This window comes from Grammomys surdaster, unplaced genomic scaffold (genome assembly GCF_004785775.1).
Source record: "Grammomys surdaster isolate TR1022 unplaced genomic scaffold, NIH_TR_1.0 184, whole genome shotgun sequence".
Taxonomy (NCBI): Eukaryota; Metazoa; Chordata; class Mammalia; order Rodentia; family Muridae; genus Grammomys; species Grammomys surdaster.
Window position 1 is genome coordinate 7,022,864 of NW_021604629.1, and position 18,117 is coordinate 7,040,980.

At 46.6% G+C, this 18,117-nt stretch overlaps 1 protein-coding gene across 1 annotated transcript in view; it reads left to right on the plus strand.

Moving 5' to 3' along the window:
- Spon1 (spondin 1) overlaps nt 1-18,117 on the plus strand; it is a 274,956-nt gene that overhangs the window by 235,868 nt on the left and 20,971 nt on the right. The window contains exon 7 of the mRNA XM_028768082.1: nt 17,526-17,590. Coding sequence (XP_028623915.1) covers nt 17,526-17,590 — 65 coding nt within the window. The remainder of the gene's footprint in view (nt 1-17,525; nt 17,591-18,117) is intronic.

The window sequence follows — 18,117 nt, forward strand, 5'->3', positions numbered from 1 at the left end:
TTATTTTTGAAATGCTGAAGGACCTTTAGGAAGTGTTTTGGAAGGCTATGGAAATTTTAAGAGGAAGTGAGCCACTGAGGGTGGCCTGTGAGATTTTTTTTTTTAACCTAGACCTTCTTCCTATTCCACCAAGATGTGAGATGAGGAACCTCAACCCTAGATGCACATTCCTGCCACCGTGCTGTCTTCTCCAAGAAGGACTATATCCCCTCAAACTGTAAGCCCAAATAGCCTTCCTCTCTTAACCTGCTGCTTCTTAGCGATCTGTTCACAATAATGTGAAAGCAACTGATACTCTCACATTTAGGGCTCCCTGATAATCTAGGACATCTTCCCAAATCACAATCATGAATTCAACCCTATCTTTGATGCCCTTTGGGGCATATAAAACAAAACCCACAGCATCCAGACCTTAGGATGTAGCTATTTTTGAGGGGCCATTAATTAGCCTACCACAGGAATATTTATTTCATTGTTAAGTGCATCTAAATGTAAAATTCCCTCAGGATAACTTTTGCTATCAACTCTTCCTGGTTTTCCACTTTTAACCTTTCCCTTCTGTGTGCCTTGGGGCTTGGGTTTTGGCTTGCTTGCTATTAAGCAAATTACCTGGCTCTTTACTGGAAGTAATTTACCTGCAACCCTATCTTCCTGCTGTTCTTCAGGGATAACAGACAGATTTTCCAGGCCTGGCTCAGACTGAGTTTGCAGAGGGATGCATTGTTTGCTGCTGAGCCCCTCAGCCTATTGCTGTTTCCTGGGCTGTTGTTATCCCTTGATCAAACTGTATGAGCTCCATTCTGTCCTGTAGCAAGCCTGTGGGGTACAGGTCATTATCCTCATTTATAGCTAGGATGCTCAAGGCTCAAAGTCCAATGGCATGCCGAGGTTACACACTGAAGCCATAGATCCTCAAAACCCAGGCTCCAGTACCATGCTCTTACAAAAATGGGTAATTCCTAAGCTTGAATATGTATAGACCTATTTTAAAGGGCAAACTTGGGCTTCCCAAATACCCAAGCTTAAGTTGTAATTGCTTTCACCATAGTATTATTATTTAAATATGTGTAAAAGTAAGTAGATATTAATTCCTCTTGCTTATAGCTCTTGGAAGACAATAAAGGCATAATAATGATAGCAATAATCACATAGATAAACTCCAAGCCCTCTTAAAATGCTAATTCAGACCATGGCTCTAATATGAAGGACAATGCTGTGAGAATCCATTGGTGGCTGTTGCAGTCCATATGCAAAGATCGCCACCCTGGCCCAGGCCTTTAAGAGTTCAGCACACAGATGCCAGTGTCTTTTGGGACACTGGGTCATCTGGGCAGATTCATTTCTCCACTAGTCTTCTTCCATTGACCCAATCACATACTACCACACAGTTCTTTGAGCTTCCCTGGGGACAATGTCATTAATGAGTTGACAGTGCCTCTTCTTCTCCAACTACCAAAGTGGGTGCTAGGAGTCCAATTCCTGTGGGTATTAAAAGGGAACATCCTTGGAAACCACAGCTATGAGACAGAGGGAGGGAGCAAGGAGAGGGAGAGGGAGACACTGAGCTGTGTAGCAGTTCCTAGGAAGACTTCTGCTGAGAATAGCTCTTCAGAGGGGCCTTATCTTACAGGTGACCTTGGTTCCCCAGGGTGCTCTCTGGTGCAGACTACCACCTCCAGAAGGAGTGAAGACGTGACCTTACCCTGAGATCGCTTTAGCCAGCCAACAAATGCTCAATAACTAAGAGCCCCATTTTAACATAGCTTCTGCTACTAGGAAGTCATCTGTGCTGGCCCAGGGCAGCATTATGGATGAGGCTGGGGACTAGGAGCAGATGTGCCTTGGCCCCTGAAACCCACCTGATGGTGCTGTGCTCAATTAGAACACTTTGAGATGATCCATCAGATGTGTACACTGTAAAATACAAAATGCTTACAGTCCTATAGAGAACTAAGAAAACATTAAGAGGAGTCACAAATGTCCCAGTATTTCCCAACTCTTACCAGGAGACAGTAGAATGTCTGAAGGCCTCTTATCCTGTTGCCTTTACTCTGAAATTCCAGCAGTGTGACACTCCTTCTTTAGGGTCATAGTTGATGGATAGTGACGGACAGGGACCAATGATGGAAGGGGATGTCTTAGCGGGACCATGCCAAGGCATCTCTCCCCCTTGAGGGACCAGCCACATGACAGTATAGCATAGAATAGAGTTTATTCAGGGCATGGGGAGGGGAGCCAGGAGGGTAGTGGAGGGAGGGAGAGAGAGAGAGAGAGAGAGAGAGAGAGAGCAGAGAAGTAGAGGCCAGCCATGACCACGTGGAGAGAGGGGGAAGGGAAGGGGGAAGGGAGAGGGGGCAGAGAACCTGCAGGTGAGGGAGCAAGGGAGCAAGAGAGTGAGGAGGGGGCAGGCAGCCCCTTTTATAGTGGGCAGGCCTACCTGGCTATTGCCAGGTAACTGTGGGGAGGAGCATACCTGGGTGTTGCCAGATAACTGTGGGGGTGGAGTTTAGACAGAATACTAACATTCCCACGTTTTGGCTTAATTAAAAAGGAAAATTAGAAAGAGGTGATGGCAAAGCAGGAATAGGGTCATCGTGATATCCAGCTACTTCCTGCTGGTATTGGGGGTGACATGTCTTTAGGGGGAACCTAGAAGAATGGATATGGGGGATGTTTTTCTGGTCTTAGGAGAGTTGGCTGTTCGGCTGTCCAGGGTCTTTGGAATGATCCATCTGAGGTCAGAAGGAACAGGTCCAGTAGAAGCAGCTGTGTGTGTGACAGGAGATGGAGCATCTGGAGGTTGCTTCTCTGGAGCTGTTCTGGATGTGCCTGGACTTGACAAGATATAAGGAATAAGATTAAGTACATTCGGGAGAAAGAATTTTTTTTCTAAGATGTACATTTGAAACCCAGAGGGATCCCACACTTTGTTATAGGTAGTAAGTGGGAACTTTAGGCAGATGTACTTATCTGGATGGCATCTATTTGGTCCATGAGAGGTAGATCTGAGTGGGTTTCCTTTAGCATTATAAGTTTACAAAAGAGATAACAGCATGAGTTAACAACACAAGCAGCCTTTAAGATGAGCCTTTGTTGGATCCTATAGTGGAATGTTTTATTAGAGTTAGGCAAGTTTATAGGAACTCAGATAATTTAGGACAGTGGGATAGTGAGAAGAGGAAATATGAAGCATTTAATTGATGGCAACTGAGTTTAGGTAATGAGGTAACAGATAATATCTGTGACAACTTAGCTGTCAATGTAGTAGTCAGAAGTCTGAGAAAGAGTAAACAGTAATCTACCAGTTATATATTATTTTTAAAAATGACAGAGTCCACTAGCCAACAGTTCCCATGGTTTCCATAGTCTCTTAGGCGAAGTCATTTTGGCTTCCAAGCGCAGAAGACACAGTGTTTTTTTTGTGGAATGGATATGCGTGACATGAGAAATGACTTACCTTGGTTTAGCCAAGTCATTTGACTCAGAGGATCCAGTTTAGTCCACTGTGTTTGTTCGAATACAGTCCAGGCTGTATCTTCTAGGAGTCCAGTGTTCAAGTCTTCTGAAACCATCTTGGGTTAACTGCTAGAGGCTTTGGGAATTCTGTCGGCCATAAACTTAAATATACCATTAGCAGACTTCTGAGATTGAGACCCATAAGGATTGGTTGTAACTGAATAGAATTTAATAGCAGTAGTAAAAATCTATTAAGACAGAGTCTTTCCTATCCTGTCTTAAGTAACTTTGGCGGGTTGTGTAGGTATAGAAAAGCACAGTTTTGTAGTAGCAAAGAAACATTTGGCTAGGACCAGAATAAGAAAGCTGGCAACAGTGGCATAAGATACAGCTGGCAGGTTGGAGCTGTGAGCCACAGGTGCTGACAGGGCGGAACTTCCTTCTAGGGGCCAGAAGTCACTGCCCAGTGTCTCTGGCAGCTAGAGTTTTACAGTGGGCAAGGAAAAGCAAGCATGTCCCATATCACAGCAACGTTCATGTTAGTTGTTTTTATAGTGGAAGGCACCACTAACACTCACTTTATAGGTTCCGGGCAGAGAAAGAGAAAGAGCACATCTCCCTTGAATGCTCGGGCAGCCAAGCTTTTTGCAAGTGTCCTTGGTAGCATGCAAGGGGAAGACCCAGAGCAGAGCTAGGAACCACAGAGGGAAGGGAGCAAGCTGGGTGTCAAACCCGTTGCTTTCCAGGCAAACCGACTGAACTAAATGGGTCCAGTTGGCCACAAATGATGAAGGAGGAGGGAGAAGCACGTGAAAGGCTGACCCTTGAAAGAGACAAGCTGGGGACTACAGTTGGGAGCCAGTGCTCCTGAGAGAGAACAGTCTGTTCAGGCCTGGTGTGGGGTACTCAGCCACAAGAAACTGTCTTGAGAGGAGAGGGGAAATGTTCCATCCAAGGGGAACAATCCTAGAACGAGAGGTTCAGGGAAGGACAGGATTCGCTTCTAGCTCAAGAAATCTTTCCTGGGACCATATGGACAGTTACTCTGGCCAGTGGGGAATGGGGAAGCTTACTAGTTCTAGGCTAGGCTAGTGAGCATGGATATCCTTTGGTAGCTGGTCTGATGCAAACCTGCAGATGTCCGCTAGAGTCTAGGCACCAATGAAGGAAAGGGGACCAATGATGGAAGGGGATGTCTCAGCGGGCCCATGCCGAGGCATCTCTTCCCCCTGAAGGACCAGCCACATGACGGTATAGCATAGAATAGAGTTCATTCAGGGCATGGGGAAGGGAACCAGGAGGATAGCAGAGGCAGAGAGAGAGAGAGAGAGAGAGAGAGAGAGAGAGAGAGAGAGAGAGAGAGAGAGAGAGAGAGAGAGCAGAGAAGTAGAGGCCAGCCATGACCACGTGGAGAGAGGGGGAAGTAAGGAGGGAGGGAAGAGAGGGCAGAGAACCTACAGGTGAGGGATCAAGGGAGCAAGAGAGTGAGGAGGAGGCAAGGAGCCCCTTTTTAGTGGGCAGGCCTACCTGGCTGTTGCCAGATAACTGTGGGGAGGAGCATGCCTGGCTCTTGCCAGATAACTGTGGGGGTGGAGTTTAGACAAAATGCTAACAATAGTCACATTGTCCTGTTGCTCTCTAGATGTCCATGAAACTTTGGGAGTGAGAAACTTTCCTTTACTGAACTTCACTCACTGCTTGAGCAAGCACAAGCTAGTTGATGGGTCCTTTACTAGACATCTAGTGTCAACATGCTGAGTGAACAAAGAATGAATTGGGACTGAGGGCCTAGAAAGAGATGGATTGAGAGCCGAGGGCATCTGAAAGGGTTTTCCAAAGGGCCATTTGTGAGGGCACAAGGGATAATTGCAAAAGGATCCTGCCCAAAAGTGCAAGCCTAGAGACAGCTGGGCATGCCAGGTAATGGGGCATGTCCAGTGTTTCTTGGAAGGCAGTACATGGTGAGAATTTCTCTTGGGAAAGAGGCTGCACCTCTTTCTCCTGTTCACCTCCCCTTTCCACCCATTATCTCACTTAATCCTGATGCATGCAGCTAACCACTAGATACTAGATGTTGGGCTCCAGGAAGCTAGGGATGATGTCTACTGCCCTGCCTCCCATCCCCAGCCCAGCTCACCCATGAAGGAGCTCCCTAAATGTGTGTCCAGATAAAGAACCCAGATCAGGGAAGATAGCTCTGTGATAGGATGATAAAAAGCAAAAGAGGAATTTTTACTCCTGGAACCTGCATGATTGTGGATAGACTGGAAGGGGGACACCCCTGTGTATATGAGGGCATTCAAAATTCCTGGTGGGGACCTTCACTTAGGGCCAAGCAACCACCCAAAGTTTCTCCCATTCTCTCCCCAAGTCTGCTCAGCCAACAGCAGTGTGAGGGTCTCCAGAATGGAAAGGGTTAAGCTCCCACCACTTAGCAGAGCTGTTACTTTGCATTTAAATAGCACCATTTAAGAAAGCAACATTCCCAGGAATCTGATTTGCTTCTAATGTGCTGAGCACCTGAAGGCTTACTTACTTCCCGGCCAGGTCATTTGGAGCTTCATTACTTAATAATTTGAAAGCTTTTTATGGAAATCAGCGGATAAAGGGAGATGATGAAGCGAAATGTTATTATATTTAAGGACCCAGCAAAACAGGCTGCCAAGACCATCCCTGGGTCAGCCGCTCTTGCTGAGGAAGGCGAGATGTTGATGCTCAGAGGATGGCTTCTCATTCCTTTTGCGACTGCTTTTATTTGAAAGACATTCTTTTCCTAACAAAGACTAACAGGCTTTGAAATCATCAAGAAAAGAATCCATCAGCGGCTGCCTTAGGAGTTCTACCCTTCTTCGGTGCTCCTGCCCCTCTGCCCACCTTCCTGGCTGCTGCTGTGTTGTCCACCTGCCTGCAGCTCTGAAATAGTCATCCTCCACCCACCACTACTTAATGCTACTCTCAAGCCTGTATCACTGCTCAGTTGAGAAAGAAACATGGGAAAGAGAATGAGAAGAAAAGAGCAAAAGGAAAGCCCAGAATCCTACCCACCCCTCTGTCCCGCTGTCCTGCAGCCCTGCAGCTTCACTTTCCCTTCTTCAGTAGATTGTACCCTTTGAATACAGAATCTCCAGACAGTGTTCGTTCCTGTACTAAAAAGTAACCATGTCCTCGGGTCACCACCACCTGTCCGGCTTCCCTTTCCAGGGGAGCTCTACAAAGGCTGGTGCCCGGAGTTGCCGGCTGCACACCTTCCCCTCTTCTTTCCTGAGCCTGCTTTGGTGGCATGTCTGGTGAGGAATGAGCAGCAGTAGCCGTGGTTAGCAGGCAGTAGGGTGGCAATGGGCAGCAGGGCAACATAGGGACAACAGATGGAGTCCTCCTCTCAAAATCTTCTTGAGGCTCTTGGCTCTTCCCCATCTTCCTTTCTGCCTCCCCTCACTCCAAGGTGAGCTATGCTGTGGCTCTGCTTCTCTTGCACTCATGGTTAAGATGCATACCTGTTTCCTCAACCTCTCTCCAACTCAAGCTTCATAGGGCTGGCTGTCCCTGATGGGTTCCCTTGGAGCTCCTTTAGCTCTCAGGTTTCATGCCCTATACCCTCAGGTTTTGGTGCATCTACCATGAGTGTTTGCGTGTTGTATCTCCCACTGTCCCCCTGCACTTCTCTTCCCTTGTCACCCATCGGGCATTGCAGTGGCAGTGTGACCAGTGCCAGCCCACACCATCCCCTTCAGTGCTATTTCTCACATATGCCAGCAGACGTCTCTAAGAATACACATCTAACTGCGGTTCTCTCTTATTCACAAACCCTTCACTTGGAACAAGACCCTTTAACCCTCCTGTGCCCTCCCAGTAAGGGCAGCCAAGGCCCAGACTTCCTCTAGCTTGTCACTAGTGATTTAATTAGCTAATCCATTATTCATCCCTTAAATATTCTCTGTGTGTCCTCTGTGTGTAGGGATTGTGCTGAGGTTATAGGTTAAGCTCTACCACTGGCATCAGAGATGGGACCTGTCCCTGGAGTACAAGGTGGGGCTGGGAAACAGGACAACAGTGTCAAGGACAGGCTGTACCACTGAGATCACACAGGTGCTCCCATGCAAAGCAAGATGGGGGCTGCTCTTGCAGTTGGAGGCATCTCCCGCCAGCCCTAGTATGAGATGTGGCCTCTGCTGAGCATGGTCTGTCCCACATGAATTTACTGTCAACTCCAAGAACTCAATGTCACCTAGCCTGGCCCTCATGCCATGGGCACAAACAAAGGTTTCCTTCTTCACTAGAGATAGGGAAGGTGGAAGGTGTAACTTCAGAAGTAAGATAACAAGGACCCAGTGACACAGGAGTGATATGCATGCCCCACCCTTGTCTTCAGACTCTGAGGACAAATGGGCTCTCATGAACACAGTAAGGACATGATAAGAATCCAGAAAATGGAGTTAACCCAACCAAAGAAGAAGACAAGTGAATGCCATGACCAGTGCAGGTGATGGTAGGGCTTGGTGTGGTACAGGACCTCAGAGCTGCCAGCCCAGTACAGGCAGTCCTGGCTGGGGCACAGAGAGCAGCGAGCTGAACCAGGGCTGCTCGAAGGGCCCTTCCTCTCCTGCTCCATGATTGCCAAGTCACTTCCTCAAAAACATCTCGGGGAAAATTGTTATCTGCAAGCATTATGCAATTTTCCCATCGGAATTACAGGCTGTGTTTGAAAAGAAATAAAAAGAAATTGAATGTGAAATGCTTCCGTGCAGATCTGAGAAGGGCTTCAGATACTTTCTCTAGCTCTGAAATAGCTGATCAGATGGTAACTTGGGATGGGAGCTGCTTCCCGAGGGGACAAGGCATTGAGTGACACTTATACATGGCCAGCTGGATCACTCCACTGGGATGTTCTAGAGCAGTGGCTCTCAACCTTCCTAGTGCTGTGACCCTTTAATATACTTCCTCGGGCTGTGGTGACCCTCAACCATAAAATTATTCCATTGCTACCTCATAGCTGTCATCTTGCTACTGTTATGAATTATAATGTAATATCTGATATATGACCTCCAAAGGGGTCACAACCCACAGGCTGAGAACCACTGCTCCAGAGGTAAACTCAGAACCTTTGAGCTCAGCTACACATGTTACTTCTTATTGCTGACAAATCCCCGACAAGTGTGACTTGAGAAAGGTGGGGTTTATTTTGGCTCACGGTATGAGAGTACCATCCATCATGACCCGGAAGGCAGGGCAACGGGATCTGGAGGCAGCTGGTCACAGGGCATCCATAGCAAGAAAGCCGAGAGAGATAAACGCTGGTGTTCTCTGCTCAGTTTCTTCACATGAGGCTAGGTCATCCCTCTTCGATTAACCCAATCTAGAAAAGCTCTTTGAGGTGCACCTCCTGTGTGATTCGAGGTCCTCTGAAGTGACACCTGGGTTCAGCACCAGCCCCTGCGTGCCACCCTTCCCCTCCTCTGACAGCCTGGCAGCTCTCATACCTCTGCCTCCGCTCTCAGCTGCTCTTGCTGATACCCAGCTTGGCTACTGTGGTGTCACGGCCCTAGGCCCATGGTAGGCCAATGCAGTGCAGGTAAACTGGGGCTGTGAAGGACGCTGGCCTCTTGTTCATCCTAACTTTACTCATTCAGCACTGAGCAGGTGCTAGGACGGTACAGCAGGAAACAAAACAAAAGCCTTGCTCTCCCGGCTGTCCCCTTCCATCAGGGGATGGAAACTAAATAAGCAGATACCCAGGAAGCTGGCAGGCTGAGCCAAATTTTACAGAGAAGATCTATTCGGGTAAAAGGATGGGGATATTGGACGGAGGAGACATGGGGAAGTTCTGTGGTCATCAGAGGTTTCACTGAGAAGGGGACATTTGAGTGAACAGCTGGAGGAGGAGATGGAATAGGTGCTTTGAGATCTGGGAGAAGAGCAGTGAGGGGGCGGGGACAGCAAGTTCAAAGGGCACCTGTAATGTTAGAAGTAAAGCAAGGAGTCTGTGATGCTGGAATAGAGTGAAGAGAAGAGGCAGATGCAGTTGGAGAGATAAAGGGGAGAGAGGCAGCTCACAAGGGGCCTGGCAATGTCCCCACTCACTGTGAGCTTCAAGGCCAGAGGATTTGGACCAGAAGAACAGCATGATGTGACTGCCACATGAAAACAAAAGGCCTGTACAAAGGTTCTGTGTTTGTTTTTTAATCATATTCATAGTGGTACCTGCAACAACTTGGCTCTGATGAGAGTCTTTGTGTGAATGTCATGTCATAGAGGGAGTGAGTGTGAGGAGCAGAGTCAAGAGAAAAGAGCCCCTTTCCCGAGAAAGACTAAGAAGCCTGCTACAGCCTCATGACCATCTGCCTTTGAGAGCAAGAGGATCTAACATTTCAGAAACTCCCACCAAACATCACCTCCCAGAGGCCCACACCATCTCCCAACCCTGCCACCCTGAGAGCAAGCCTCCAGCTCATGGAGCCTCAGGGGACACTTAGGTTATGGGCAAAGAACAGCAGAAGGAGACCTGAAGAGACCTGCCAGAAGCAGTTACCGCCATCTAGGAAACAAGGATGATGGCTTGGACCAGGGTGGTGGCATGGCAGGTGGAGAGCAGGCTAGATAGTGAGGACATTTTGTAAGTGGATTTGACAGCATGTGCTGATGGGCCAGATGTGGGAGTGTGAGAGGGGCCTTGTGGGGAACCACCTGGAATGCTGGCATTACCACAGAACGGTTCAGGAAGGATGAGGGATGAGGAGAGAAGATAGGGTCAGTTCCAGGTGAAATGTTACAAAGCTGCTATACAAATCTATTGCTCAGAGGCAAGGCTGGCATTTGTTACTGAAGCTCACACACAGAGGCTGGAGAGAAGGCTGGGTGTTAAGAGCTAGTGCTGATCTTGCAGAGGATGGGATTCGGTCCCCAGCATCCATGTCAGTTATCTTAAGAGTCTATAACTCAACTGAGCAGTGGTGGCAAATGCCTTTAATCCCAGCACTTGAGAGGCAAGGGCAGGCAGATCTCTATGAATTTAAGGCCAACCTCCTCTACAGAGTAAGCTCCAGGGTAGCCTAGAGGCTACAAGGCTACACAGAGAAACCCTGTCTCAAATAGACAACAACAATAACAAAAAGAGCCTATAACTCCACCTCCAGGAGATCTGACATCTTCTGGCTTCCATGAACTGTATTCATGTACATGCGCGCACACACACACACACTGAATATTAAAAATATCTTCATGTACAGTTGACTGTGTAAGGCTTAGACTAGATGAAATTACCAAGGAAGAGTGGACAGAACATGAAGAAAAGGGGACCAAGGTCGGGCCCATCTGTGTTTGGCATCCTCATCGGATGTCACCAAGGGATGCAGAGTTACCTGCAGAGCTAGAAGCCATCAGATGTCATGGTTTTATGAGAGTAAGTGAGGAGTCCGGGAAAGAGCAGAGCAGATAAAGGAGGCAAGCAGTGCTCAAAAGGTTTCCGCCCAGGGTCTAGGCTTTTCCTCAGAGAGAACCAGTGGCCTGTGCCTCATGGAAGGGGCTCCTTGATGCCAACTAGCATCAGAGGAGCCCTGGCTGAAATTGGCAAAGGGAAATGTGTCCGGGGAGAGAAAGTCAGGCATATAAAAAGACCTGAGTTGTGGGGTCAGACATCCCTGTGCTGGGATCCATGTTCTTGGGTGGATGTGAAGACGTTACTTAACTAATAGAAGAAGCTGTTCCCGAGGATCATGCTGGTTACGGTAGGAGGCCAAGTCACCACAGGTGCCTCTGGTGGTGTAGGGGTTCCTCTTTGGGAGCCTGTCATACCCTCATCCCCACCCACACAGCCCACCACCAACCTCTGTTCCTATCCAAACGTGTATTCCAGACAGTGTTACCTTTAAGGTTACTGTGAATGCTGTCTGCTGAGCCTCCTATTGTATCTGTGCTCGTCCAAACTCAGAGCCTCTGGGACTTGCCTAAGGGGCAGCATGAAGAGATGGCGCCAGCTCTCCCAGGACACCCTCTCCCCTAGCTCACATGAAGGTGAGATATCTGGAGTTTAAGCTCTTGCCTAACTGTGAAACTAGTTTGGCCAAATATGTATGTGTATACATACATATTTGTGTGTGTGTGTGTCTTGTGTGTGTGTCTGTGTATGTGTGTGTCTGTGTGTCTATGTGTCTGTGTGTATATAGGTATGCATGTGTGTGTATATGTGTGTATATATATGTGTATATGTGTATGTATATACGTATGTGTGTGTATATATGTGGGGTGGGGGTATGTACGTGTGTGTATATGTGTGTATATATACTGCCTTGCTACTATAGAATGCAGATTAAATGGGATACCGTATACAGATAAGAGGCAAGCAGCCTGGTGCATGGCTTTTAACACTCTTCCGCTCACAAGCCCCTTCTGCAGGAGAAATTTTTACACAACTTTGGGTGTGTAAGAATGTAAGTTAGGTATGCAAACCATTTCCTGATGATAACCTATAACAAGTCTTATTTTAAAACAATTTGTTGAACATATATAATCTAACCATTTATTGAAGACTAAAGTAAATTCACACACTGATGAGGTAGCTGTGCTTGCTTTGCATAAAGAATTAAACTTTGGTTGAATATTTGATTCTGGAAGATGTGGAGCATTCAATGTTTTTCCAGAGTTGACTGACATTTTCAAATTGTAATCATCAGTGCTGAGATGGCCACTTCACATAAATATACACTGCAAATGACTAAGGTGTATTTAGTGACATTTCAAAAATTGCTAGAAATTGTTCTTATCCCAAACCAAAATCAATTTAATAATTTTTTTATTAAAATTGAGTCACAACTCAAACAACAACTTTAAAAATCAGATATACAATACAATCAAAAAAATAGACTAATTTGATGCCGAGGGGTGGGAGTGGGAAAGTATTCGTTTTCCCTGATTGAGCCAGTTTGTCTCTGTAAGAGCAGAGAACATGGTATGTAACAACACTGCATTCCCTAACACAAAATAGTTTTGAATCTGAGCCAAGTGTCACTGGCCTTGTGTGGTGTGATAACCCACTGTGTGCAGTAAGCGTACTGTGTGCTCAGAACCAAGGCTGCAGTGAAGCCACTTGATAAAATAAAGGTGTGTGCATCCAGAAACACTTTGGATTTATTAGGCCTTTGTTTTTTAAGTACATTGGGCATTCATGTGGTCATTGCACATTCTGAAACCTTACCCTGAATAATACGACCTCCACATTCAGTCGCATGGGGTCCCTATGATTATTCACGATCCCTATGGCTCATGCATCATAATTTACAAAGCTATAGCCTAACACATGAAAACGATAAAGTCACAGTTGTTGTTCCATGTCCTTTCTCCCTCTGGTCACCAGCTCTATCTCAGTTCTTTTTTCTGGGAAGAGAAAGCTTGTTGGTACCTCAGGAAGGGACCCAAGCTGATAAAGAGATGACAGGAAGTCTCCGGGAAAGGAAATTGCTTTGGTGTCTAACTTGAAAGGTGAGGTCAAAGGTGAAGAGTCAGACAGGTGCCAAGAAGGAGACTAGAAGCCAGGGAGGGAGGAGGTGACAGACTCAGCTAGCTGTGGGCCTGGCCAGTGTTGGAATCAGCCCTGATCCGATCCCCGCTTCCCACAACTGCCATCTCTACCTGCACCGGGTCTGTCTTCATTCAGCATGAATCCTCATCCCTCTGATCTGACTTGATCCCACAGTCTGTTTAGAGCTGTGCTTTTCCCACATGGCTCTCGAAGCTTGGTGTGAGTACAGCTGCCACATCTTCCAACATGTTTACCAAAAGCAAAATGTAAGACAGACACCACAAGTGACCTACAGTTTCTTTGAGGGAGTTTATTTTAATTGGCACATCTTTGGGAAAGTGCTAACAACATCCAAACTAGGCCTACAATGTGGCTGCCTTGAAGTACTTCATTTGAAAAGTGTCCTATGGGAGGTGTAAAGGGGCTCGAAGGATCCTTGAAATATCCTGGCTGCACCTTAGAGGCTTGTTAAAACAAGCTTTTCATTTAAGTCTGATGCGTAGATTGCTTACTCTGAATTTAAGCCTGTCGTTCTTCAGAGTATGAAACATCTTTCTTTGACCACAGAAACCTCCCCTCTGCTGTTCACTGAGACTGGAAGCTCAGCTGTTCACAAGGAAGCTCTCCTGGGTTTGTAGTTCTGTGGGTAGCTACAACTGTGGCCTCCACCCTGAACTGAGAGCATCTCCAGTCCAAGCCTCTCACTGTGAGTGCACCTGCAGAGGGAGGTTGATATTCCTGGAGTGCTTTCTGTATCAACAGGTCATGTGACCAGTGTCACGTAGATCCCTTAACAGTCCCCCTTGAGAAAACTGAGCAGGTCAGCAGACTTGCCAAAAGCCCCAGAATTAGCCAATGGTATAGTCAGAATTTGAACTCAGGTTTGTTTCCTCAGTAGCTGGGGTGTGCAAAGCTGTGAAGAGCTGGATATACTTACATTTGTTCAGGAAATATTCATTAATCCAGGCATTTGGAAGGCCCCAGCACAGTTTTAAATGTCTTCATCTTTTGATCATTCAATATGTAAAATTGGCACACAAATCTTCATTACTCTGTCACTTACAGAAACAGTTAAATATTTAATAGCCACACTAATGGACTGTTATTTTACACACACACACACATACACACACACACTTATTAAGCAGGGTGTCACCCATCTGTAATTCTAAACCTCGGGAGTCTCAAATAGCAAGGCCACAAGTTTAAGACCAGCTCCGTATACATAACAAGACTTAGTCTTTAAAAGGGAGGGCACTGGAGAGATGTCTCCATGGTTATGAGTACTTGCTACTTGCTACCTTTCCAAGGAACTAAGTTCAGTCCCCAGCACCTACACAAGATAATTCACAACCACTTGCAGCTCCAATTCCAAGGACTCTGATATGCTCACACACATATGCATGCATGCACATAAAAATTAAAATCAAAAGATAAGGTATCCTCTACATACTATAAACACTTGGATATTTACTTTAAAGCATGTTTTTTAAGAATTAAAAATCTTCAAAAAGAAAAATAAATAATAAGAAAGAAAGAAATGTGTCATTTTTCTGAGGCCCATGGGTCTCCAGCTATTTGGATATGGTCATGAATAAGTCAGGCTGTCTTTAGAGCTGAAGGATTTAGTACATATCCTAAAAACTTGGTGTTCAGCAAAAATATTTAGGGATTGGTTTGTTAGCTTTGCAGGGGCATGTCTGCTTGCTTGCTTGCTTGCTTGCTTGCTTGCTTGCTTGCTTGCTTGGATAGATGGTGATAGAATCTCCTCACATAGCTTAGGCTAGCCTCTAACTCAATGTCCTCCTGCCTCAGCCTTGTAAGGGTAAGGGGTTGTATTCTCAGGTATGTATTTTCTATATATAAAAATGTAGATTTCATATATAAAATGAATGTCCCAAAATACCTCCTTCTTATTTCAGTAAATAACATGAATAATTACAAAAAGGGACCAACTGTAAGCTGTAGATAGACCACGCAGCATAAGCTCCAGATTGAAGCATTTACAGCAAGGAGCTGTCCTGCCCACACACATGGACCCGGCATCCTAAGAACATCTGTACACTGAAAATGAGGTAGAGAAATAAAGCAGTAATGGAGGGTCTGGACTATTGTTGCTGGGTAATACACAGCAGAAGCAAAATCAATATGTCATTAGCTCGGACCCAAAAACCATGATTTAATTGTAAAGCAAGGTGAATCTGTAGGGCCAGCTGGCTCCATGGCTACCTCAACTCCACCCACATTGATTTAATTTCTTTAGTAAGGTGTTTCTCAGGAGACAGCCTCTTGGTACTCAGATCTGGCATCTTGGGCTTATTGATGTTGTGAACTGGCTCGCCCTCGTCATAATTTGAAGATTTTCAGCACTTGAAAATTTTAATCGTGAGCTATGCTGTTTGGTATATATTCTGTGGAGTCTATAGAATGTTCTGAAAGAAAATTTCTCATGCTGCGGTCTTAAAGAAAAGGGTAAAACGCAGGGTACAAGGCAAGATTCAGCGTAATGAGGGCTTTGTGCGGGAAGGTATATATAGTCCACACAAAAACACCCGTTGCTGCGTGCGCATAATGAGAGGCCTGGGAGGAGGCATGTGAAGCTGTAATATTCTGGAGGAGGAAAAGGAGACAAAGGCAGGGCAGATGCTGAGGTAGGATATACTCAGCATTTACATCGTGTGCTCCCGTGATGCCAACATTTTTCCACAATAAGTGCATGTCATTCTGAACTTGAAAAGTGAACAGGAAAGTAGTTCCAGTGCTAGATGGGGGAGGGGGCGGGATGGGGTCCCTGTGGTCCAAGCGCAGGAAAGAAGACGTGACCATGGAGAGCTGTTGATGGCCCAGGGTGGGGAATAGCTCGGCCATTTGTGGATATGAATGCAAAGGGTGTTGGGTCCTGTGTGGGGTGAGGGGCGAGAGACGGAGGGAGCTGGCAGTGTTCCTCGCCTGCTCGGGTGTCTGGTGTGTGTGACTCGGTTACAGAAGGGGCCTCTGGAGTGGGTCCGAAGGCAGAGGAGGGCCCCATGCGGACTTTCTATGGATGTTGGAGATGCAGAGCTGACATTGTAGAAATAGTTCTTGTCTTGCCTGTGACTCTGTGGTGGACGGCTTCTGTTAGCCCCTCCCCAAAAGACACATTGTAAACAAACATACAAATCTTCTAGGAGAAATGGAATCACTCAGGAGGCCAGGGCATGCTTTCTCTGAAGACCTGTGCATGTGTTGTTGTCTCCACTCCCAGTGACCCCTCCCCCCCCCCCCCACCCCCCCACCCCCGCACACAGTGGGCAGCCTAGGGAAGCTGCTCTCAGACAGAGGCTGTGGACTCTGTGGCCTTGTCCCACCTCCTGCCCTTCTCCTCACCCAGCCCAAGCCACCAGAGGGCTGAGCTGGCTCTAGATAAAGCCCCCCTTCCTCTCAGAGGCCTATGAATGATCCCTTCTCTGTTTGTAGCCAAGGTCCTCAGGCAGAGAAAGGTTTTTGTAATGTTTGGCTGGGAGACTCCTCTGGTCCCTTACTTTCAGCTTTCCTAGTGCTCTGGGAGTTCCAGGGAGGTGTTCACCAATTCATCCCAAATAAGTTCTAGGTACCTACTGCCAAGTATGACTCTGAGGTCTGGGAAGTAGCTATGAAGCAGCCAAACAAGGCTCCACCTCCACTCCTGCCCCTCCACCCCCTGGAACCCAGAGCTCTGTGCAGTTGTCAGCACAGCTCTTCCTGTCCCAGTTGGTGACATTCTCTTTTTCCTATGTGTTATGGTTGATAGTGTCTGAGCTGCTGGGCTCAGGCCAGGGGAAGGCAGCAGCTGGAGCCAGCTAACTCCAATCAGAGGAAATCTCCATTAAGGATGAGTCTGAGCTATGCAGACTGCTCCTGACACCCTTCACTGAAAGTGTAACTGAAAGTAAAAACCCAACTGAATCTGTCCAGTCAAGCAAGATCCATAGGATTCTGGTCTTTGTCTAATGATGACCACATAACGTTTGCCTTCAAAATATTAATTCTCAAGTTCTTCCTCAGAAGTTATTTGAGGTTCCCAATAATTTAATGATGTTCTATACATTGTCTAATCAAAATAGAACAGAAGCCACAAAGGGAATAGGTATGAGGGCTTTGTTCTGGCCTCCTTATCTGGGGGAGAGGGTCTGTCTCTACAGCAGGAGGGTGGCTCTGGGTGACAAGCACTCGGGTTGAAGAGGTGGCTGCCTTACAGAGTTTGCTCACCAGTGTTGGCCTGGTCTCTGTGTCTGGACCCTAAGCTTGTGACTCAGCCCTTTATGCTGACCGAATACCAATAGTCTAGCCAATAGAGGTGAAGTCTGGGTCATAGCTGGATTTAGCTGGGGGATGGGTTAGACTAAAGAACCAAGGTGTGACTGAGTGGGATTATCTATAGCCAGACTATGAACAATCAGTGCCACCTCCTGGTGTTGGTGAGGTGAAATGGTTCCACCACACATGAAATAAAAAGGGAACAGATAACTGTCACTGTGCTAAATTCCTGTTGTTGAAGAAGCCCAGCTCTCTACAGTAAACATGTGTGTTTCTCTTACAGAGTGATGAAGTCCTCACTGTCATCAAAGCCAAAGCCCAGTGGCCAGCCTGGCAGCCTGTCAATGTGTAAGTACCACACAGACACTTGCCCTCCCTGTCCCATCCTAGCCTTGTCCTAGAAGCCACCTACCTCATGGTCACTTAATATTGGTTGTGCCATTAAACTTAGCAATATTTCTCAGATGAGCAAGCCAGGGAAGTGTCCATGTGGTGCTCTCAGTCCAGCAGACTGAATACATATGTCCCAGGCCCCGGCAACATAGTTTGCTCACTCTAGGGAATTCATGGGAAACCACGCCTGTATTGGTCTCAGTTCTTAGACCCTCTCTTGTCTCTGTCAAGTGTGTCCCTGGAAGAGTTTATCTGCCCTGAAATCTTTCGTGGCCCAGGGTGGGTGCTGCCAGTTTCAAACTACCATGATCCCAGATGGGTGGATGGATGACCAACAATAGATACTAGATGATAGATGGATAGATAGATAGATAGATAGATAGATAGATAGATAGATAATAGGATAGAGAGATAGGATAGATGGATGAATGGATAGATAGATAGATAGATAGATAGATAGATAGATAGATAGATAGATAGAT